Genomic DNA, 23,669 nt, shown 5'->3' with positions numbered 1-23,669 from the left:
ACACGGTAGAACTGAGAAGACTTCAGGCAATAAACGCTTCTCCAAGTCTGCAACACACACGTGAGTTCAAGATAAATATAGAAACCGCGCTGTGAATCCCACTTTGTTTTCGATACTCAAGTATCTGAGAGTGCCAGGTAACTGCGGAACAGGAAAGTAATGTCATCAGTGGGTGCAGGGTGGGTAACCACACACAGGCAGACATTTACAGTGTCGTGAGGCTCTGTCTGGGGGTCGGCAGCGTCGGATGCTGTGCATTGACAGCAGCGTTTCAGATCGCACACGAGTTCCAGGTCTCGCTCACAAACGCACTTCGCAGCTGAGCAGCAGCAGCCGCCCGGCGTCCCGGCGTCCCCGCGCCCCAGCTCGGCTCTGTCACAAGCCCGCCCCGGGGACGCGGCAGCGAGGGCGGCTCCGAGACAGCCGAGAGCGAACCGAAACCCGGCGGCGGCTGTAGGAGGAGGAGAGAGAGGCGGGGCGGGGCGGGGACGGGACGCCCACCGCCCCCCTCCGCCGTCTGGGGCCGCCGCTCCGCCCGCCCGGCCCGCGGCTGCCGGGAGCGACTGCATGCGCTCGGGCCGCCAGTGCGCAGCCGCGGCGGAGCGCAGCCGGGGAGGAGGAAGCGGCGCGGCGCGGGGGAAGGAGGCCGAGGCCGGCGGCGGCTCATGGCTCCGCGGGCGGGCGGGAGGCAGAGGCGCGCGGGCGCGGGCCGCTAGCGCTCCCCAGACGGCAGCTCCGGCGGGCGCGGGACGGGGCTGTGCCCGGCCCCTCTCGCGGCTGCGGCGGCGGCTCCGGCTCCGGCTGCGTGTGGGGGGCGGCGGCGGCGGCGGGTCGTGCTCTCGTCGCCTGCCGCGGGCTGGTGGCATGGCCCCGCGGGGGAGCGCGGAATGCTTCCCGGCTTGGAGGTCCACGCAGCTCGTGCTCCTCGTCGTCTCCTGCTGCGGTACGTACCGGGCGTGACGCCACCCCTCCGCCCCCGGCTCCGGGCCGCCCGCCGCGGGCAGGGCGAACAAAGCGGCCTTTCTGCCCGCGGCCCGGTCCCGGCGCTCGGCCCGGAGCGCTTCCCCGCCCCCCCACCCTCCCATCCCCCGCCGTTCGGCCGCTCGCGGCTTTAATTTTGTTTCTTCGTTCTGGTGGGGGTGGTGATCTCCTCGGGGAGGTCCTGCGAGCGGGCGCTGAGATGTGTCCCGGCCGCCCCCGTCTTTATGTTCCGCAGATGTAAGTGGCCGGGAACTCCGGAGTTGGTGCGCGAGCGCACGAAGGCGCGCACCCACGCAGCGCCGAGGGGCGGGGGGCTCCGGGCTCCGGGGAGCGGCGGGGGCCGCGGGGCTGTGGCACCCTGCGCCAGGCCTCGCCGCACGGCCGGGGAGCTCCCGGGGGCTTTTGTTCAGCGCCTTCTCACTTGGTGCGCGTAGTGCCGTGTTGGCACGATCGCAAACCCCTCTTTAAACAAAGCTGCTGGTGAAAAGCACTGAATAAACGCGTCTGTGAGTGTGCTCGTGTTGTGTTTTGCGGTACGTAAGTAGCACGCTGACATAATAGGTCGAAAGGCAGATGCTGCGCGGCGGAGCTGCCCGTGGGCCCTCCCGGAGCTCGCTGTGTTATGAAGTTGAGCGCAGGCGGTGCCGCTGGGCCCCGGGTGAGCAGCAGCACGGAGCAGGCACTGCCCTGTGTGCACAGCTCGGGCAGCGGCCCGTCCCTCGGTACTGCCTCTGCTTCCAGCATGGGCTGAGCGGGTTCAGTTGGAGTCATTTTGCTGCTTAGGAATGTGGACCTACGGGCTGAGACGCTTGGTTTTGTCTTTGTGTAAGGCCTTGTCCGGCACGTGTCTATGCTGTGAGTAGGATTGTGAGCTCCTGAGTGTGGATGCACAGCATGGATTTGTAAGAATGTCACTGTTTCACTGATGAATGCATGTCTAGGTGAGCGGAAGTGAGATGGGTTCTTGATGTAGAACTGCGCTTAGAGCAGTGCCTGTTCCTGAGTGGTGACACCAGTGTGGTTTAACTTTGAGTGAGTACAAATGGATGAGCCAGGCAAGGTGCTGACCCATCCTGTGAATACACACGTGGGCAAGAAGGGGAGCGTTAGTATCTATGTGGGCTCTTAAAAGGTCACAATCCAAGGCTAGAGTAAAAGTGCAGCTGGAAAAGGTTTGGCTCTGGCAGAGCAGGAAGCAGTAGGGAAAGTCTCAGCTCTGGGCATGTTCAGCTGACCTTAGGCTTGTGTGCTTGAGAAATGTAACTTCTGTGCAGAGGCTTTTAATAAACTGCAAATTCTTCTGTTGTTTTTGCCACAACCAAAATAAAAAGAGTTACTGTGATAAACCTCACCAGATTGATTTCAGTAGTTAGATTCAGCTTGTGATTCTTTGGGCTGTTGTCAGCATTTCCACTGTAACACTTAAACAACAAGAACAGCCTTTTGTTAAAGTCGATAGTTGTGGAGTTTTGCTTGTTATACTAAAAAGCTTGACCAAGTACAAATTGTGCTGAGTAACATCTTCGGTGAACCTTCAATTCAAGCTTTCAGAAGTTTAACCAAGAACAAGGGCTGCATAATTTCTTTTGCCTTGCCATTCATTATGACCTTTGCTTGAAAAGGAAGGCAGAGCCTGCCTTCAGCCAGTGTGCTGCCTCTTTTCCTGAAGTTTAGTTTCTCTCTACAACTCCTTGTTAGAAATGTTCTGACCCATTTCACTGCTTGAAGGAAAGGAACTTTCTTGTCCCCAAGCTGAGCATCCAAGAGGAATGCAGGAGTTGGCTGCGTAGCAAGGCCGATCTCTAGTTGTCTCTTCAGTTTGTCCTGTTCATTTCTTTGGGGAGAGGGAGGTGGGAGTGGGAAGTATTCCCTGTTAAAGTGTGTCGCCTTCTTGTAGAACTGCTTTTAGCTCTCCCAAACCAAACTAAACACCAACATGAATTTGATCAGGGAGCTACTGGCAGTAGAGCTCTGGACAGAGATGTTGATCCTGAGCAGAGCCTTGCAGATATCATAATGTTAAGGCGTTGAATACAGGAGGCAGCATTCAGGGTAAACACGTGCTTGGAAGAACAGTAGTGCATCACTTTGGTGACTTTCATTGTGCGATTGCACAGCTATAATGCCTAGAATTTTCCACTAATTAAAATATGAAATTCATGGAGGTTGATATGTGGGCCTCGAGCTCTCTGGAGAATGTTTCTCTGTTTCCTTGTAGCTAGTGAAATTTTTTCAAACCTTCCTTCTGATGATGACTGTAATTATAAAAAATTGAGAAGGAGGAATACTGATGTGTGAAATATTGGAATAGAACTGACTAATAAGAATTGTAGCTTGGTAGGATATTGGGCCATGGTATTTATTTCTTGTTATAATGGGCCTTCCTGTTGACTTGGGAATTATATCCAATAAATATGGTACTGTGCATTTCTCTTTGTAACTCTGGCTTGGCTTTTGTTGGGACAAATTTGAAGACATTTCTGCTATCTCAAAGGCCCTGGAAGTTGCTTGCATTCAAAACAAGACTGTATATGGCATGAAGTGGTTTCTTTAGGGGAAAAATATTGTTTGAGAAATTGTTCTCTTGAGGGCAGTGTTTTTCAGAACAGAGTCTGATGATTGATTAGCTAGAAATCAAATGAATTTTGTTTCCTTGTTAAAGCATCAGCTAGGATTAGAGAACTGAATTCCTGTGTTGTTTGATTTTTATTTAACCCTTGGCAGAATGGCAGCTTATATTTTACGGGTACCATTAACACAGTGTTTTCAGGAGCATTTTGAGGACCAACCAGGGAGAGATAGGTTCGAGAGCAGAGGCTGTGTTATGAAAAGTCTTTCAAGTGACACAAGGCAAAGGCTGGGATGTCTTTGTTTGGACTGTGGGTTGGAGGTGTGGATGTTCACCTCTGCTTTGCTACAAGTCAGGATTTTCACTGACTTAACTGTAGCTGTTATCCCACTGTGTTTACGTCAATTTCTGTCCCACTCGACAGAAGACCACAGCAGGCTTTTTGCCGTGTCTTGTAGAGTTAGTAGTGATCAACACTGTTGTACAGTCAGTAAATTTCCCACTGCTTCTGGTTTTAGCAGATGTGATGAGAATAAAATAAAAGTGCAGCACTAGGAATGTATACCTGAAACAACTCCAAGGTAGGAATTGGTGGCATGATAGATCAGTCTTAATTTTCCATATCTATGGGATGGATTAGGCTTTACTTGGAGCACTGCTGACTGAGAATCATTAGAAGTCAGAAAATGACTATCCACAGAAGTTGTAATTGAAACAATGTTGTGTGTTACTGAGGTTGCAATGCTATTGATGCTATTTTGACCTATGGAGGAAAAAAAAAGAGAACATGCTGTTATTATATAAGCTTTAAAATGCTTTGTTCTGGATTAGTCCCATTCCAGGTTTCTGTAGTACAGACATTGCTTGAGATTATAACGAGATCATGTATATAATGCATTATTTATTTGGCTTTAAGACCAGGTAGGTTAAAGTATCATAGAAGTTCACTGATCCGGCCCCAAATTTAAGTTACGTGTCAGTTTGCTCATGATGACATGAGGAAGAATAAGACGTTTCTCAGGTTCATTCACCTTGTTTGAAAGAACAGTTTGAATCATGTAAGCCTGCCAGCCCGTTTATTTAATTTTCTGAAGAAATTGCACTGTGAAGCCGGAACATGCTGTCCTAAAGGAATGACTTGGCTTCATAAATTATTGTACCTTAAATTCTTGAATGTCACTTTTTAGTGATACGTCTGTGATATGCTGGACGAATACATTTTGCTAAGCTGTAAATCATATTATTGGCAAAACTGCTGTGTTTAACGTATTAGAATGGTTTCATAGTTTTTGAAGGGAAAACGTCCTAACTTTAATGGCATAGAAATTTCTATTGTCTGATAAGTTTACATCAGTCAAATTGTGCAAGTCATTCAGCTGGCTGCTCGGCGCCAGTTAAGTCTGTAGTCTGTATCTGTGAGAATCACAGAATGGCCTGTGTTGGAAGGAACCTCAAGGATCATGAAGCTCCAATCCCCTACGCCACATGCAGGGCCACCAACCTCCACATTTAATACTAGACCAGGCTGCCCAAGGCCCATCCAACCTGGCCTTGAACACCTCCAGGGACGGGGCATCCACAACCTCTCTGGGTGAAAGAGTCTTATGGGCAGTATTTAAAGTAATGTTAGTTTGAAAGGAGAAGAAGAAAACAGAACCTAGACAACCTCTTATAAAAAAGAATTTCCAAATTTAATCTAATTGGTGTGATTGTAAGCATGCCCTGAATGAGAACACCTTCAGGAAGAGTGAAGAGGCACTTGTAGCTGGAATCAGGACAGAAGCCACCTGACTCCATTACTGTCATCAGAGCAAAACACATAATTAGCTTGGTTTCTCCAGCTTCTTTCTGTCACTGCTGGGAGAGGAAGTGCTCTGCTGGGTTAGTGCTGGACGGGCCCTGCAGGTGGTTGTGTTGGACTCCTTTGTTTTGCCCAATCGCCTTTCACTGTGGAGTAGCTGTACTGTATGTAGTATCTGCATTATTTTCAACTAAGCAATAAATATATTTTTTTTGTTTGATCTGGCTAAGACTTGCAATTATGATCAGTCTTCTTTTTCATGAATAGATCTCACACAGCCACAGAATATCGGGGACTACAGGGGACCTCAAAAGATCACCTAGTTCAGTCTCAAGTTCTTAAAATTTGTATTGTTGATATGTTAGGTACTGTACATATTTGCCTTTTATCGTAGTTTCTCAAGCTGCAGAAAGGATTTTTTCATATTTGTTTAACATGAAACTCATTCCCATAGGTATTTTTTGTTCATGATGATAATCTGTACTGCATGTATAGTATGTTTTTACTTTTCTAGACGTGTCTGCATTTTCCAGCATCACTGTTCCATTTATACTGTCCCAGACAGTTAATAGTGATGCTGATTGCTGGCACAGCTGAGATAGCCAGTGAGGCATTAATGAGAATGTGATTTGTTAACAAGCTTGGATTTTTTTTTTTTTTTGCTGTTTCACAGTTCATACAGTAGTGCTTGTATTCAGCTGAGAATTACTAGCTATAATATTTTACAGCACCAGTTATTACTGAGGTGTCTGCCTGTTGGTAAGATTCATCCTACTTAGTTGACATGGTTGTAAAAACAAACAAACTTGGGTACCAATATATTTAATATCATAGAGGATGGTCCGAGTTCCTGTGTTCATCCTGCCAGCAGAAGTAAAGCTCCCAGTGGTTTATACTGCAGGCTGTGCTATAGTGCACTCTGAAAAGCCATGTAGTTGTGGCTCTTGCGTGTTTTCTGCACTTTAGTTGTTACCATTGTTGTTCCATTACGAATGTTTTATTACACTGAAGTTGATAGTTACATTGAAATACACAGTGCTGGTTCTTGTGAATATCTGTGCTTAAATACTAAGTAAGTGTAGTGTGTGGGTGGAGACAAATACTTCCACAGGCCTTACTCCGGATTTTGGTCCTGACTTGTTTCTCTGCTTTATATTTGGATATACTGTAACTTTTGTTGCATGTTAATCTGTTGATGAAAGTCTTTTTAGCAAGGCAAATATATCTAGAACTGATCCATGAGATTTTTTTCCCCTGTTTCAACAGCCTGAATTTTAGGTTATAAGAGAACTGCTGATAACTTCCTCATTGATGTTGTGAGGACCAACTTTCTGGAAGCAGTCGGGGGGGGGGGGGGGGGGGAAGAGGGTTATTTAATTTATCTTTATTTGATTCTGGATCAAAAGTGAGTTAGAAAGCAGTAATTAAAGCCAAAAATAAATGAAACAATCTAAAGGTTAACCTGTTTTGGAGAGGGGGGGAAATGTCACGCAGAAACATTTGGTTTCGTAGCTTGAGTTGTCATAGGATGATCTGACTTTCCACTTAAGCGTCTTGTGACTTACCAGGTACTTCCCCAGATACCTCTGTTTGGGGGGTGGAAATTTGTTTGATGTGAGAGAGCTGTACTTTCTCACTCTTACTGTGTGCAACAAACTTTCAGCAAAGCAATGAAAGTGAACTAGCTGCATTTCTGCATGTGGCGGCAGTAAGTGTGAGCTTTGTTTTCAGGCTCTGAGTTGCATATTTTCACCCTCCTGATGTGTGTCTGTAATGTTTCCTCCATGAAGGGGAAGTCCCCAGGACTTGTGTAGCAGTTCAGAGTAGAATTTTTAATTCAGTTGCAGACAGCAGATAAGAAAGTGATTCTCTAACAAGCATTGTGAGCATACTCTGGTGTGAAGTGGGAGTCTAATAACGTTGCTTGTTTAAAATTTAGGAAATTTTTCTTTCTCTCCCTCTGTTCGAAGTTCCTGTAACTTAGTTTTAGTACTCCAACTCTGTGTCACAGGTCCCTCTGAAAGCACAGTTTGTGAGAATAGTTTTCTCATGAGAATTATTTTCTTCCATCTACTCTGTATTGTCATGCTTGTAGTAAGTTTTTTTCTACTCTGTGCATCTTTCTAGCGATCCTGCTCATTAAGGAATTGCTTCTTTCAGAAGACCTTTTCAGTAACTGGAGTAAGCAATTGAGAACAGAAAACTGAAATTTTGTTGATAGGTTTTGGAGAGAGGAAAGCACGTGTTCATCTGTTGGCTCCTAGGTTTCAGCTGTGTATGAAGTTTCATTAGAGTTTTCTTAGCATTCTTTCTACACCTTGTGAAGCATATTGGAATTTAAGAAAGAGTTTGTTTATCCTTACAGGGTGTTTTAGTTCCATAATGCTACATTCTGAGTATTTCAGGTATAAAAGAAAATGAAAACTTCAAGTAGGAGTACTGTAGTACCTGAGACTGAGAATGCTAATGAATAGGGTCGCATCATGTGCTAAATAAATCCTATATCACAGAATTGCCAGGGTTGGAAGGGACCTCAAGGATCATGAATCTCCAACCCCCCTGCCACACGCAGGGCCACCAACCATCCCACCTAATGCTAGACCAGGATGCCCAGGGCCCCATCCAATCTGGCCTTGAACACCTCCAGGGATGGGGCATCCACAACCTCCCTGGGCAGCCTGTTCCAGCACCTCACCACTCTCTCTGTAAAGAATTTCCCCCTGACATCCAATCTAAATCTCCCTTACCTCAGCTTAAAGCCATTTCCCCTCGTCCTGCTGTCACTCACCCTTTCAAAGAGTTGATTCCCCTCCTGTTTGTAGGCTCCCTTTAGGTACTGAAAGGCTGCAATGAGGTCACCCCGCAGCCTTCTTTTCTCCAGGCTGAACAAGCCCAGCTCCCTCAGCCTGTCCTCATAGGGGAGGTGCTCCAGTCCCCTGATCATCTTTGTGGCCCTTCTCTGGACCCTCTCCAACAGCTCCCTGTCTTTTTTGTACTAGGGGCTTCAGACCTGGACACAGTACTCCAGGTGGGGCCTCACAAGAGCAGAGTAGAGGGGAACAATCATTTCCATGTCCCTGCTGGCCACCCCTCTTCTGATGGAGCCCAGGATACCATTTGCCTTCCGAGCCGCAAGGGCACACTGCTGGTTCATATTATGTTTTTCATCTATCAAGATCCCCAGGTCCTTCTCCACAGGGCTGCTCTCAAGGACCTCTCCTTCCAGTCAGTAGGGATGCCTGGGATTCCTCCGGCCCAAGTGCAAAACTCTGCACTTTGCCGTGTTGAACCTCATCAGTTCACCCGGGCCCACCTTTCTAGCCTCTCAAGGTCCCTTTGAATGGCATCCAATCCTTCAACTGTGTCAACCGCACCACTCAGCTTGGTGTGGTCAGCAAACTTGCTGAGGGTGCACTCAATTCCATCATCGATGTCATTGATAAAGATATTAAAGAGCACCGGTCCCAAGACAGACCCCTGGGGAACGCTGCTCGTTACCGGCCTCCACCTGGACATAGAGCCATTGATGACCACCCTCTGTCTGCGGCCTTTCAACCAGTTTCTTATCCATCGAGTGGTCCACCCATCAAATCCACATCCCTCCAATTTGGAGATAAGGATGTGGTGGGGGACCGTGTCAAAGGCCTTGCTCAAGTCCAGGTAAATGACATCAGTCGCCTTTCCCTTGCCCACCGATATGTAAAAATGTTCCTCTCGTTGCACAGCATTAGGTGGAGGCCTTAGCTGCTATCCCAGTTTTCCTGCAGATGTAGCTAATGGAAGCCCTTTTCAAAGAGAATGATTCTAGAATTCTAATTAACATGCTGTTTTATTTGTTGCATTCTTGTGTTTACTGCACTCTGCTCTTCACAGTACTAAGCAATTACAGTTTTCCATTTGCTCTCTTCTAAAGAACTACTCAGAGTGTGCAGGGGTTTAACTCAAATGTGTAAACTGTAAGGAAATATTTGTAACTGAACTGGGGAGTCTTCATATTTCGTTCCTCCAGCTGATGGTAAGTATGAAGATGTAGCATTTCTCCTGTGATGCAAACACCGATTTAAATTTTCCCAACTAATGCCCATTGGCATATCAGGAAAGTGAATGGTAAAATTGTTGGTCATGAGTGTGTTGATCTCACCAACATGCAGCTGTATGTAATGTTTGGGATTGATTTGGATAGCTGGTGATCAGTAGGAATGGCTTTCCTCATCAGAGCTCCTTTCTATATATTTCTTATCCAGAGATGCAATTGGAACAACCAGTTCCATGGTGTTAGAGATTGTTCATGAAGGTTGGAAAGTGAGGATGGCAAGGGAAAGAAAGACTAGGAAGTCATCGCAGAATGGCCATTGTTGGAAGGGACCTCAAGGATCATGAATCTCCAACCCACCTGCCACAGGCAGGGCCGCCAACCTCCACATTGAATACTGGACCAGGCTGCCCAGCGCCCCATCCAACCTGGCCTTGAACACCTCCAGGGGCAGGGCATCCACAACCACTCTGGGCAGCCTGTTCCAGCACCTCAGCACTCTCTTGGTAAAGAACTTCTCCCTGACATGCAACCTAAATCTTCTCTCCTTCAACTTAAAACCATTTCCCTTTGTTCTGCCACTATCTACCCTTGTAAAGAGTTGACTCTCCTCCTGTTTATAGGCTTTGTTAGATACTGAAGGCTGCAATGAGGTAAAGTCTTCAAGGTACTTTCATGGCTGGATGGAGCTCTGAGCACCCTGACCTGGCTGTAGGTGCCCCTGTTCATTGCAGGGGAGTTAGACTAGATGACCCTTTAATGTCACTTTCAACTCTATTCAAACAGAGGCAGAGGCAGTCTTTAATACAAGAGATGCAAGGTATCAGGGAGGGCAGCTGTTACTTAAGAGGCTGTGAAAATGGGTTTAAGGGAACTGTTTTTGGTACTGTGTTTTTTATTGTAAGGTGTGCTATAGGACTGAGTGAACATCTCATCAGTGTAAGTTGTTATTCCTAGGAATTACCAGCAGTCAAGAAAAGGGGTTGGAATTCAGGAGAACCTGGGGTATCCCAAGGTCGATCTCTCAGGTTCTGTGAGTTCACCCATGCAAGGGGATGTCACAGAAAATTTAACATCCTGATTCTTACCAGTGCTTTAGAAGAGATAAGTAAATGAACAGAGATCTTAGAGGGTTGCAGTAACTCAACGTATGGCTTTTATCAGCATTTTGAAACATCTCTTTTTGTGACCCTGGCACATATCCCTCTTTCTCTCTGATGCCAGCATTAAGGCATTTTGTGCTCTTCAGCTTCTGTAGTGCTGATGTGCCTCAGCGCTGCCTGCTCCACCAGTCCGGCTGCTGCCAGCCTCCCTGGTGGTGCCCGTCCAGCGCTTTGCGGTGCCTGTGGCCCAGGTGCTGCTCAGCTGTTTCCTTCCCATCCCGGATGTGTGGTTATCCGGTGTGCCTGTTATCTGTGTGCGCTGTAGGAAAGCATCACTGGTATTGTAATTGCAATGTAATTGGCAATCCACCGTGCCTAAAATGAGCTCTGATGCTCTTGCTAAGTCCACGCTTCTAACTTTCTGCTTTTCTTCTTCTATTATGGAAGTCTGGGCTGTTACTGCTGCTAGCAGAGCCTTTATGCTGTATGTGGATAAGGCTTGGAAAAAGGAGTCCATTCTTCTCTTGCTGTAGAGGAGGAGCATGGTCAGCTTTTCCCGCAGACTCCTGGAGGCCTAAACTATTTGCAGTGCCACTGGGACTGGGAGGAGTTCTACAGGTCCTGCATTCGGGACTTGAAGGAGCAGAAGTTCTGCAAGCTGCTCTGTGTGGTGACATCCCCGTGGATGAGTCCATTTGAAGCCAGAACTGCCAGAGTGTTAGGTTAGGCTCATGCATGGGGAGCTGACACACCCCTGCTCCCAGTTAACAAAAAGTCCTCTTAGTGCTGGACACTGACTTCTTAGAATCAGTATTGTGTGATTCAACTGCATGTCTGTCTTAAAACATCAATTAAAAGAGTGGAGACCAGGAATACATACATGGAACCAAGTGAATAAGCATGCATTTGAATCCTTCTCACCGAGTTTCTGGAACTGTCCCTAGCTTGTGGTTTTGCAAAGGAGATGGACCTGAATTCTGGGTAGCTATTTTGAGCCTTAGGTATGGAAGAATTCACCATAAAATGCAATAGCTTTTAGGTATGATTAATGGCCAAAGTAAATCTGAATTTAATTTTTAATCTGAGATGCTACTTGCTGACCATACTGCACACTTGGGAGTCAATAAATTGCTCAAAGCACTTAATTTGAAATAAACACCATGTGTGAGAAACTGAGGATGTGTTATTTAAGTAAAATGACTGCATCAAATGCTTATTTTTTTCCAAAGGAGATGACGTATTCAGATGGGAAGGAGAGCTGGAATAGCTTTAAAGTTGAGAGTTGTTGCACACAATTTGTAAATGATTGCTATATATGTAAGGATCATGGCATCAGATCCTTACTGAGCAACTCTTTATGCCTGTAGTGAGTGCTGTATACTGATATATTTCTGAAGTGTCTGTAGACTTTTTAATTTATTTAGACATATAATGGGGTTTGTTTGCAGTTCATGGAGTTGCATTGTTCTGGGCCTACTCTTCTCCCTATATCTGGAAATCTGCTATTAAAGAGAAAGGATGTGTACTTAAATGAGCTATATTCTTTATTACTACATAAAAGCAGGTAAATAGAAATTTGAACATGTAGGCATTGTGTCTGACGTTGATCTTCTACTTGTCACCATGCTATGTCATATTTCTTGCTATTTTAACACTCTGTACTTTTCTTTAAAAGGGTGTAGGAGCAAGTGTTGAATTTTTTTATCGGGTTGCCTTTTAATAGAGTGAAACGTCTACCCGTATGTGTAATTTTTAACTGTTTATTTCACAGCAGAATAAGTGCTTTGAAACCTAATTTTTATGCATTTTCCTTTTCAAGCTATATTCCTTAGGAAGGCAATCCATAGCTATATAAGCTGGGGGACGATTCTGCAGAAATACAGAGTGAAGTGTTCCCTGTTGTAGCATGGCTGAGGTTTATTTTTTTTTAGTAGTAGTACTGTATTCTTTGGAGTTAAACTTCTCAAGGGACGGGCAGACCTTGTGCAGAGCAAGCTAAGAACTTCTGTCATTAATGCACCAACTTGGTTTCCTAAGCCAACCCTACCTTCTTTATGTGTTAGGCAGTGGTATGGCTCCTGTTCCTTTGGTTAATTGTTTTCTTAGCCCTGCCTTAGTGAAGTTAGTCACTGGCTCACCTGTCATTCTGCTGGTGGCAAGTTGACAAAATCAAGGTAAGCCTTTGTTTTTCTGATGCGCGTAAATATTAATAAGTCTTGTGATTGTTTTGAACACAGGCAAATGTGTGTGTATATATATAAATAGTGTGGAGTTTTAATCCAAGCTCAGCCTTGACTTAGCTACGCTGTGTTATAATCAGTGTAAATTTTACTGGTGGCATCAGTAAGGTTAAGTCAAATCAAAGTGAACTACTTTCAAAAAATGAAGTAAAAATTTTACCTGCAGTTTCATGATTACAAGCGGGGAAATTAAGTATAGACCTTAGGAATTTTTATTGGCATGCTTATTAATTTGAAATTGTGTTTATAAAAGGCTGCATTTGAAAACTTTGCCCAGGATTACCGTAGGCTATTCATCTTTGTTTTAGATGGTCCAGTTGGGAAAGCTATACAGATTGGTTGGGGCTTTTGTTATTTTTCTCTTTGAGAGGAGGAAGGCCAACAGGAATGTCTTGTACCATCACTTTCAGCTGCAGCAAGCTTAACAGTTGTCTTTCTAGGGACTGAATCAGGTAAAATACTACAGAAGAGTGGGTACAGATCTCTTGAGAAAGCACATTGCCTTGGTGTCCCATTGCTAACAATGGCAGAAGCCACGTACAAGTCAGTTCTTAGCATCTGTGAGTGTCTGTAGATGATCCAGAAAGAAAAAATCGAGTAAATAGTCAAGTGGGTAACAATCAGCAGTGAAGTATAAACAGTGCAAGAATTTTCAAGTATTCTGTCTTCACAGCATGCACTTCATTGCAAATAAGCTGCACTCTTCAGTTTTGCAATCTTTATAAACTTCAGAGTTCTTCCTAATTTTAGAAAGCAGTATTTGTACGTGCTATCAATACAAGATGAAGGATGGAAAACTCCTATTGTGAAATATTCCAGGCTTCCTTTATACTTATATCCCAGAACTGTACCTCTTGCAGTGATGTCCTCTTCCATTTTGTCAGTAGCGAATACAGGGCGAAACCAATGTTCTTAAACTGTGGTTTATTATTATTCATTGGTCAGAGTTGCCAATAAGGAATTGTAAATGGTGTAATCTGCTTTCATCAATACACAAGTGTAACAATGCTTTTCATGCAAATTGAAAAGGAGCTACATCTGAAAGAATACAACTGCCTGTCAAGTGTGGTAAATGGTATTAACATAAAATACTAGTATCTTTGCACATAGCTGTTTTCCAAAGCATTTTTCATCCCATTCTTCGCATGTCAGTTTGTTTCACTTGCACTTTAGATGGATTTGAGTGTCCCAACAAATAACTCTCTTTGAGGTTTGGTTGGCTGTTACGTCACACGTGGCACCTCTTTCTAAGGGGGCACTTGTGCATCAAGCAGTAATGGTGCTAAACTTTCTTAAAAGTAGGCTTAGACTTGAAGGATCCTGTTAACCTGACTCACACTTAAATTTATGGTGCTTTTCAGATAGGACATGCTTGGAAACAAACCTTCAAAGAATACTTTTTCTTTCAAAATACTCTGTGTGTAATTGCCTAAAAGCTCTTTATTATCTGAGGATTAAGTATTAAGATAGACTAATAACCCCTCACTCTAATATTTCTGTGAAGTGTTCTTGTTTACAGGGTAGAAATTGAAGCACAGAAAATTAATAGCTGCTCCATAATTGTTCATGAATACTCTTCGCTACTTCCAATTTTTCTCATTGCTTCTGATTTTGTGTGTAGTGGAGAGAATGGGCTTGGCTAAGGCAGAGTCAGTGTGGGGAAAAGGCAAGCTTATTAAAGGAATGAGAGGCAACTTGAATGTGGCTTACTGATCTGAACCTGCCTTCAGTGTAGTCAGACTAGTTTGTTTGCTGAAATGCCTGCAGCTCCATTGTGTGCATGTCTTCAAGTGTGCCCAGCACACGTATCCTGGAGGCAGGCTTTGTATCAGGAAAATTACCACTCAGAGGAGGGAAGATGAAGGATGAAGAGTGGTCCTAACATGTTTAAGTATGAATGGCACCCTTTGGGGAAGGATGCAGTTGCTGAATTTTTGTTGTGGAGCTGAAGGGAGGCTACTTGAGAACAGCTGTTCCTGCTATTACAGTATTTAAAACTTCAGCTCCTATCCCTGTCTGGTTTTACAGATGTAACTACCATCTGATTTCTCTGATTCCCAAAACTCCAGTCCCCTTCTGCTCATATTAAATACAGCCCATTGTGTATTTAAGCTATTCCTTCTTAAGTGAATGCATGCAGATTTCTTTAAAAAGCTTAGTGGGGGATCTGCTGCTGCTTAGAGACCTTCAGACCAGTTGAAGGAAGACATCTCATTGGAAGCAGAAGCGTACAACATTTTTTCTTAATTATTATATTCTATGTGGAATCTCATTTAAAAGTAGGTAATTTTTCCAGGAAGCATTTGTGTTGGAATGCAAGTAAAAATGTATAAATTATTATGAAATTAAAACTGCATTTTGGGGACTGTTACTCTTTTCCCAAACGCATTAGAAATAAGCCCAAAGTGCTGAGGAGTTAATGGGGATGTACAGATGCACACATTCGCTCTTAGGCTGTGATGCATTGGGAGCTGATCTCAGGGTGATGCTCAGCCAGGTTACACAGGGAGTGAGTAAAGTGATCAACTCAGGTGGCTTTTGGAGTACTGAGTTGTGAGCTGGGCAGACAGCGGCGTTGGGCAGCGATTACCCAACATGCAGGACTGACCTTCAGCCATGCAAAGTCCTTCCCTTTAGTGCTGGCAGACGATTTCTGGAGGGCGAGCAGGAACATGTTTAGATTTCCCACACTTTTAAGTTTTTTTTGGTTTTTTTTTTAAGATGTTATAATTGAACTGCAAGAGAAAAAGGTCTCAAATTGGTAAAAGTTTTAGCAGAAAAGAAGTTTGTCTTTTGTAAGTCAAATGTGAGAATGTTTTTTGGCCAAGGTAGGGGGAAATGAGAAGAACTGAAAAGAGGCCGTGTTGAGGTAAAAGTGGAGATAGAGTGAGTAGGTGTAGGGGATAGCATTCTGGAAGATAATTATGAATAGGAATGTCAGAGTAAATAGTGATAAGGATTTTGGAAATACTTGTTAGAGCACATTCTGCTCTCCAAGGCATTCATTCCTCTCATTATGTTGAAGCCTCTCTTCCTGTTGTTGCGTTTGTCATAAGAGCTCCATGTGTGGCTGTATTTTCACTCCTGTCTCTGCCTTACCGTCCCAATGGGGAAGAGACCTTTGGTAAGCTCCTGCAGTCTGAGGCATGCTCTGGCTTCTTTCTGAGTATCGCAGGGTCCTCAGGGATTGGGAAGCACAGTGTGTGAGTGAACTCCTGTTCCAGTGTCTGCCAATGGAGCTGGATGTGCATCGGCCTGAGAACACTGCATTTTGCCATCCTGCACAGTGCTGGAGCTGAGGGGATTGCAGAGCCTCAGGTATGGCTGCATTCATAAGGTCTGTTTCCCTTAACAGAGGTGGCCATTCATCTCCACAGGGCTTTTTCACAGAATCACAGAATAGCCAGGGTTGGAAGGGACCTCAAGGATCATGAATCTCCAACCCCCCTGCCACATGCAGGGCCAACAACCTCCCCATTTAATACTAGACCAGGCTGCCCAGGGCCCCATCCAATCTGGCCTTGAACACCTCTGGGGACGGGGCATCCACAACCTCTCTGGGCAGCCTGTTCCAGCACCTCACCACTCTCTCTGTAAAGAACTTCCCCCTGACATCCAACCTAAATCTCCCCTCCTCCAACTTAAAACAATTTCCCCTTGTCCTGCTATTATCTACTCTTTCAAAGAGTTGATTCCCCTCCTGTTTGTAGGCTCCCTTTAGGTACTGAAAGGCTGCAATGAGGTCACCCCACAGTGACTCCACTTCTTTTCTCCAGGCTGAACAAGCCCAGCTCCCTCAGCCTGTCCTCATAGGGGAGGTGCTCCAGTCCCCTGATCATCTTTGTGGCTCTCCTCTGGACTCTCTCCAGCAGCTCCCAATCTTTTTTGTACTGGGGGCTTCAGATCTGGACATAGTATTCCAGATGGGGTCTCACAAGAGCAGAGTAGAGGGGGACAATCACCTCCCTGTCCCTGCTGGCCACCCCCCTTCTGATGGTGCCCAGGATACCATTTGCTTTCCGAACTGCAAGGGCACACTGCTGGCTCATGTTAAACTTTTCATCCATCAGGACCCCCTGATTCTTCTCTGTAGAGCTTCTTCATTGATAAAGGTAACGTTAGGTGGATGTGAAAGACCCAGCTCACTCCTCTGTAAATGGGCCTGTATTGAGGTCATCTCTATAACTTCACTGAGATCTGTTTGTTCAAATTGCTGTGAACTTAAATTTAAGACATGAAGTTTCAGAGCTACTACACCAAGTTTGGATTTATTTGCCCCTGAGGTAAATAATGCTAATCTCATCAATTGTACAAATATTTCCAGTTTCTTGTGAAGTACTCTGATTCATATTGTGATTGTGCTGCACTGGGTTACATGCATGTGGCTCAACAGAGGAGCATGTGTACACATTTGAATGGCTTGAGAAGAATCACAGAATCACAGAATCACAGAATGACCTGGGTTGGAGGGGACCTCAAGGATCATGTAGTTCCAACCCCCCTGCCTAGCAGGGCCACCAAACATACACCTTTACTAGATCAGGTTGCCCAGAGCCTCGTCCAACCTGGTCTTGAACACCTCCAAGGACGGGGCATCCACAACATCCCTGGGCAGCCTGTTCCAGGATCTAACCACCCTCCTAGTAAAAAACTTCCCCCTAACATCCAACCTAAATCTTCCCTCTTTTAACTTAAAACCATTTCCCCGTGTCCTGCTATTATCAGCCCTTATGAAGAGTTTACTCCCCTCCTGGGAGTAAGTTCCCTTCAGATATTGAAAGGCTGCAATGAGGTCGCCCCGCAACCTTCTCTTCTCCAGGCTGAACAAACCCAACTCCCTCAGCCTGTCCTCATAGGGGAGGTGCTCCAGCCCCCTGATCATCTTCGTGGCCCTCCTCTGGACCCTTTCCAAAATCTCCATGTCTTTTTTGTACTGAGGGCTCCACACCTGAACACAGTACTCCAGATGGGGCCTCACAAGAGCAGAGTAGAGAGGGACAATCACCTCCCTATCCCTGCTGACCACCCCTCTCCTGATGGAGCCCAGGATCCCATTTGCTTTCCGGGCTGCCAGAGCGCACTGCTGGCTCATGTTAAGTTTCTCATCTATCAGGACCCCTAGGTCTTTCTCTGCCGAGCTGCTCTCAAGGACAACTCCCCCCAGCCTGTACAGGTGCCTGGGGTTCTTCCGGCCCAAGTGCAAAACCTTGCACTTTGCCTTATTGAACCTCATTAGGTTCACCCGAGCCCAGCTTTCCAGCCTGTCAAGGTCCCTCTGAATGGCCTCCATTCCCTCCACCGTATCGACTGCACCACTCAGCTTGGTGTCATCAGCAAACTTGCTGAGGGTGCACTCCATTCCCTCATCGATGTCATTAATAAAGATGTTAAAGAGCACCGGTCCCAAGACAGACCCTTGAGGGACACCGCTCGTTACCGGCCTCCACCTGGACATAGAGCCATTGACCACCACCCTCTGTCTGCGGCCTTTCAACCAATTGCTTATCCATCTAGTTGTCCACCCGTCAAATCCACTTCCCTCCAGTTTGGAGATGAGGATGTGATGGGGGACCATGTCAAAGGCCTTGCTCAGGTCCAGGTAAATGACATCAGTTGCCTTCCCTTCGTCCACCAATGCCGTCACTCCATCATAGAAGGCCACAAGATTAGTTAAGCATGACCTTCCCCTGGTGAAGCCATGCTGGCTATCTAGGATCACGTGCTCGTTCTTTATGTGATCAAGCATATTGTCCAGGAGGATCTGTTCCATAATCTTCCCAGGCATGGAGGTGAGACTCACCGGCCTGTAGTTACCCGGGTCCTCCCTGCTCCCCTTCTTGTAAATGGGAGTGACGTGACCCTTCCTCCAATCGTCCGGGACCTCACCTGACAGCCACGACTTCTCAAATATGATGGAGAGCGGCTCAGCAACCACCTCAGCCAGCTCCTTCAGGACCCTGGGATGCACGCCATCTGGCCCCATAGACTTATACTCATTCAGTCTAAGGAGGCACTCTCGGACTTGCTCAACCCTTACAGTGGGGAGGGATTTACCTCCTTGGTCCCCACATAGAGGTATGGGGGTGCAAGACTTAGGGACATGAAAAAGACTAGAATCCTGGCCACCAGTGAAGACCGAGGTGAAGAACTCATTCAGCACCTCAGCTTTCTCTTCATCTGTTGAAGCCATTTCTCCTTTTAAATTTACCAAAGTAGGTACGCCCGTTTTGGCCTGTCTCTTCTGGCCAATGTACCTGTAGAAGGTTTTCTTATTGTTTTTCACGTCCCTGGCCAAGTTCAGTTCTGCCTGCGCCTTGGCTTTCCTGATCCCACGTCTGCAAGTCCGGACGGCATCCCTGTATTCTTCCCAGGTGACACAGCCTTGTTTCCAGAGCTTGTACACCCCTTTCTTCACCCTCAGTTCTCTTAGCAGGTCCTTGCTGAGCCATGCCGGTTTTCTACCTCTCCTGCCCACTTTCTTAATCAGGGGAATGGAGACCTCTTGTGCTGCCAGGAGGGCATCCTTGAAGAGCAGCCAGCTCTCCTCAACGTCCTTATCTTTGAGGGCAGCGCGCCAGGGGATCTTGGCCAGCATTCCATTGAGTAGCTTGAAGTCTGCTCTTCTAAAGTTCAGCGTCCTGGTCCTGCTCTTTACCAGGCCCACATCGCTTGAGATCACAAACTCAACCAGGGCATGATCGCTGGAGCCTAGGCATCCTCCAACCTTGACGCCTTTGATGATCTCCTCAGCGTTGGTGAGCAGCAGGTCCAGCAACGCTTGACCTCTGGTCGGTCTGTCCAATACCTGAACCAGAAAGCTATCATCAATGGATTCCAAGAGCCTTCTGGAGCTCTTGCAGCTCGCCGTGTGGTTTTTCCAACAAATGTCCGGATGGTTGAAGTCCCCCACCAGGACAAGAGCCCGTGAGGCAGACGCCTCACGCATCTGGAGCAAGAAAGCCTCATCAGCAGCCTCCCCTTGGTCAGGTGGCCTGTAGTATACCCCTAATACCAGCTGACCTTTATTAGTCCCATCTCTAATCCTAACCCACAGGCTCTCAACCTGTTCTTGACTGTTTCTCATGGGGAGCTCCTCACAGTTTATCCAATCTCTGACATAGAGAGCAACTCCCCCACCCTTCCTACCTCTCCTATCTCTCCTAAAGAGTCTATAGCCGTCGATGGCAGTATCCCAATTGTGGGAGTCATCCCACCATGTTTCTGTGATAGCAACAATGTCATAACTTTCAGAATGCATCACAGTTTCCAGTTCCTCCTTCTTGTTACTCAGGCTTCGTGCATTAGTATAAAGGCACTTCAGCCGGGCTGTCCGTCTCACCACCTTCATAAGCGATCCAGGATCCGCTAGAACAGCAGCATCCCCAGCATCCCCCTGCCCTACTCCCTCCTTTTGCACCCTGCCATCATTGCCCACATAGTTTGGTACAATCCCTCGAATGAACCGTTCAACCCCAGTAGCCTTTATTTTGCCCCCTTCCCCCTTCATTCCTAGTTTAAAGACCTGTCAATGAGTCCCGCTAATTCTTCAGCTAATACCCTCTTACCCCTCAGGGACAGGCTGCTTGCATCAGCAGCCATCATGCCAGGTGCAGTGTAGATTGCCCCATGGTCAAAAAAGCCGAAATTCTTGTGTCTGCACCAGCTCTTAAGCCATCTATTTAAGAGTTGGGTTTTTCGGATCCACCCTGTACCTTTTCCCGACACCACGGGCGTAGAAGAAAAGATCACCTGCACCCCAGCTCCTTCTAGTATTCGCCCCATTCCCCTGAAGTCTTTCTTGATGGACCTCAGGCTTTCCTTGCCAACTTCCTTGCTGCCAGCCTGAATTATTAAAAGTGGGTAGTAGTCTGAAGGCTGAATCAACCTAGAAATTTTCTTTGAAATGTCCCTGACCCGTGCCCCAGGAAGGCAGCACACTTCTCTGAGAAGGATTTAGTTCAAATTCTGAATTAAGAACAGTAATATAAAACTGAAAGATGTAGGACTCTTCTTCCAGGCTTAAGGTTAATGTAATGAAATAAAACCTGAGATATTGTGACCTATATGATACTCTCTTCTTAATGGCTCTATCGAGAGTAAGTACAGAAAAGTGCATTTAGAGTCTTACAATCTTCACTGTACACTGGGGCACCTACAATTCATAATGATCGTTTAATTTCTATAAGAAATAACAGTCTTAAAAAAAAAAAAAAAAAAAAACAAGTTTACCAGTGCTGATTTCTGTGTCTTGGGGATGTGTTCTCATAGCAGAGAAATGATACACTGGAGCATTTTGAAACAAACTTTGTCATCTTGGACAAAGTTCCATGCATCATGGCTGCCTTGAAAGCTTGCTGTGCTCTGCTGAATTGCAGCTGCTTACACTCATGTCAAGTCAAATGCTTATTCAACTCTACAGAAGGGATTTCTTTGCTTCGTTTTGCTGTTGTGGAGCCATAATACTGTCCAACAGTCTTTTGTTTGTAGGTAGTGATAGCAGAAGATTGTTTATCTTTTTTAATTACTGTGAATCCCCATGGTGAGAGGATCCAGCACCCTGCAGTACTCTGCAATCTCAAAAGCATTCTAGTTGTCATGTGCACTTTTTTTCATTGCATATAGAGGTGACAGTGTTAACTGTCTCTCTTTATATTGCAGCTACTTTCTTACAATTGTTTCGCATGAGCTATCCACCTGTTTCTATAGCTACCTCCAAAACAACATAATTCAGACTATCCTGAATGCCTCCCATGATTACCAAGGGACCAGACCTTTACCTTTGGCGTGCAAGAGTTTGGACTTTGGGTAATCTGGGGCAAAGAGGGAAGCGAGCGAGAAGGAAGGATGTTAGCTCTGAGCAGCTGTTTGTTTCACCTGGTTTTGCTGTCCTGTTGATCTGCAGTGGGTCTTTACTGATAGCTTTCTCACTTACTAATGCTGCTGTAGTTTGTCTGTTCCTTTTTTTGTGCTTGACGCTGCCTGGTTAGCTCTTTCTGTGGGATGCATAAAGCTGTCATAGGTGTTTTCCTCAAATGTTACTGCCTTTGCTGTGGTACCTAGAAATTAGGAACCAGGTTTGGCACCTCATGGGCTGAGATTTCCAATTGCTTTCTGTATTGTGCTTTTTTAATTGTCTGTTCCTTGGTAAAATGTAACGTACACAGTTTCCACAAGGTAGTGAACTCTGAGGAGCAATACTTGCTTTTCTTGTTTTTACTGTTCCTGATACAATAAAGCTATAACCGTGATAAATGGTTATTTGTGCTGTTAGGAAAAAGATTGGTAGTATGTCACTGTGTTTTACAGATACTGTGAGCTAAGTGAAGGAGAATATAAACTTTCTTCAAATCCATTTTTGTAGATGTTGTGTTAGACACTGCATGCTGTCTGAAGTCAAAGATGTTAAACTCTGTCGTGTAATGTGTGAGGTGCAGCACCAGTGTCTTGTAGGACAAGAATCACAAGATTAACAGCAGATAACATGAAAGGAGAAAAAAGATCTGCTTTCCAGAGAGAGGGAAGTGAGTGCTGGTTTGAATCTTGGAGATCTATATTTGATTCTTTTTTCTTTTTAAAGTAGGTGTCGACTGCAAACTTACGAAAATATTTGTGGAGCTTCTCAGATTTATTGCTGTAGAATCAGACTTGTGTCATAGCTGTAACAGTTTCAAAGCGAAAGTGTACATTGGTCTTGCATGTGAAAGTAAGTTTTACAGTTTATAATCTTTACTGGATGTTTTCCTTATCAGTTGTTTGCTTTAATCAAACTAACATGTTTTCAACAGAAGAAAGTAGAAAGCTGCTACATGAAGAACTCTCACACAGGTGTTGTGCCTGCTTGTGAAGTGTGTACACATGTGTTCATACCAGGAGTTTGCCTTGGCTATTTAAAATACTAGGAAAATCAATTTTATATCTTACTGGACATCTGTCTATCTACCTAAGCAGTGTAATGACTGCCTACTTCAACAGAAGCCATTTGCAGTGCATTTTAAGGAATGCAACGTGTTATGACTGGCAAGCTCTGCAAGTTCAGCCCTTATCCTTCCTAAGTCCTGAGGATGTTTAATAAACAGCGTAGTTCAGACAAGTCTAGAAAATAGTGGTAGTCAATTAATATCTTTTTCTATCATAGTGATTAAGATTTTGAAACTGACAACCGTAGAGAAACAACTACGTGGTTTCGGAATGTTGTCTTAATAGTAAGAATGGTTTCATCTACATGTTGTTGTTCACTCGAAACTCAGTGACATCTCCATTTCTATCTGCTATAACTAGAGCAGATCAAATTATTCAAAGTATACAATGAAATGAATTTTGTATGTGGATGTTTGCACAAAATTAGCCAAAGGCCATGTTTTGCAGAAGTTGAAGGAACAGGCAAGGACTGTATTCCCTTAGGAGTTCTTCCCTTCTTGCTTGTGTTTTTTTCCACGTTGTTAAAATCTGTGCGAACAGTGCTGTGCTGAGCTGTGCTATGCAGGGTTACTTCTTCTCCCTAACTGCTTTGGTGAAGCCTTAATAAGGGACAGAGGCTCTTGTCCTGTGAGTAGGAAGGTAGCTGGGCAGACTGTGTGCCATTTTTTGTAAGCTCAGTTTCAGTCTGAATAGGTGCTAGAGAGCTAAAAGCTCCAGTTGGCAGACTTTGCATAGACAAGTCAGCACAAGTATTTGCATGGTCTGTGGTTTCTGAGAACTTTGTTTTTGCAAATTAAAGGAAACAATCATTCTTGGGAACTCTGCAGTGCTTTTTATTTATATTAAAAAGAAAACTAAACACATGAAGTCTTAAAGGTTGTCAAAGTTTTATTTCTAGCAATAAGTAGCAGAAGGGAAGAAAACTTTTATTTTTCATGTGAGAGTATTTTCCTAGATGCAATAAACATGCTGTATCTTATGACTTTTGTACATGTTGTATGATTTAGTGTATGTGCATGAAGAT

At 45.2% G+C, this 23,669-nt stretch overlaps 1 protein-coding gene across 1 annotated transcript in view; it reads left to right on the top strand.

Annotated features, from left to right (window-relative positions):
- The first annotated feature begins 538 nt into the window (after positions 1-538).
- The window catches only part of LRP12 (LDL receptor related protein 12), a 59,065-nt gene continuing 35,934 nt past the window's right edge, over positions 539-23,669 (top strand). Inside the window, exon 1 of the mRNA XM_031591118.2 lies at positions 539-943. Coding sequence (XP_031446978.2) covers positions 568-943 — 376 coding nt within the window. The 5' untranslated portion in view covers positions 539-567. The remainder of the gene's footprint in view (positions 944-23,669) is intronic.

This window comes from Phasianus colchicus, chromosome 3 (genome assembly GCF_987193195.1).
Source record: "Phasianus colchicus chromosome 3, bPhaCol1.hap1.1, whole genome shotgun sequence".
NCBI lineage: Eukaryota > Metazoa > Chordata > Aves > Galliformes > Phasianidae > Phasianus > Phasianus colchicus.
Note: the sequence above shows the minus strand (reverse complement) of the source record. Positions and strands in the feature narration are given on the sequence as shown.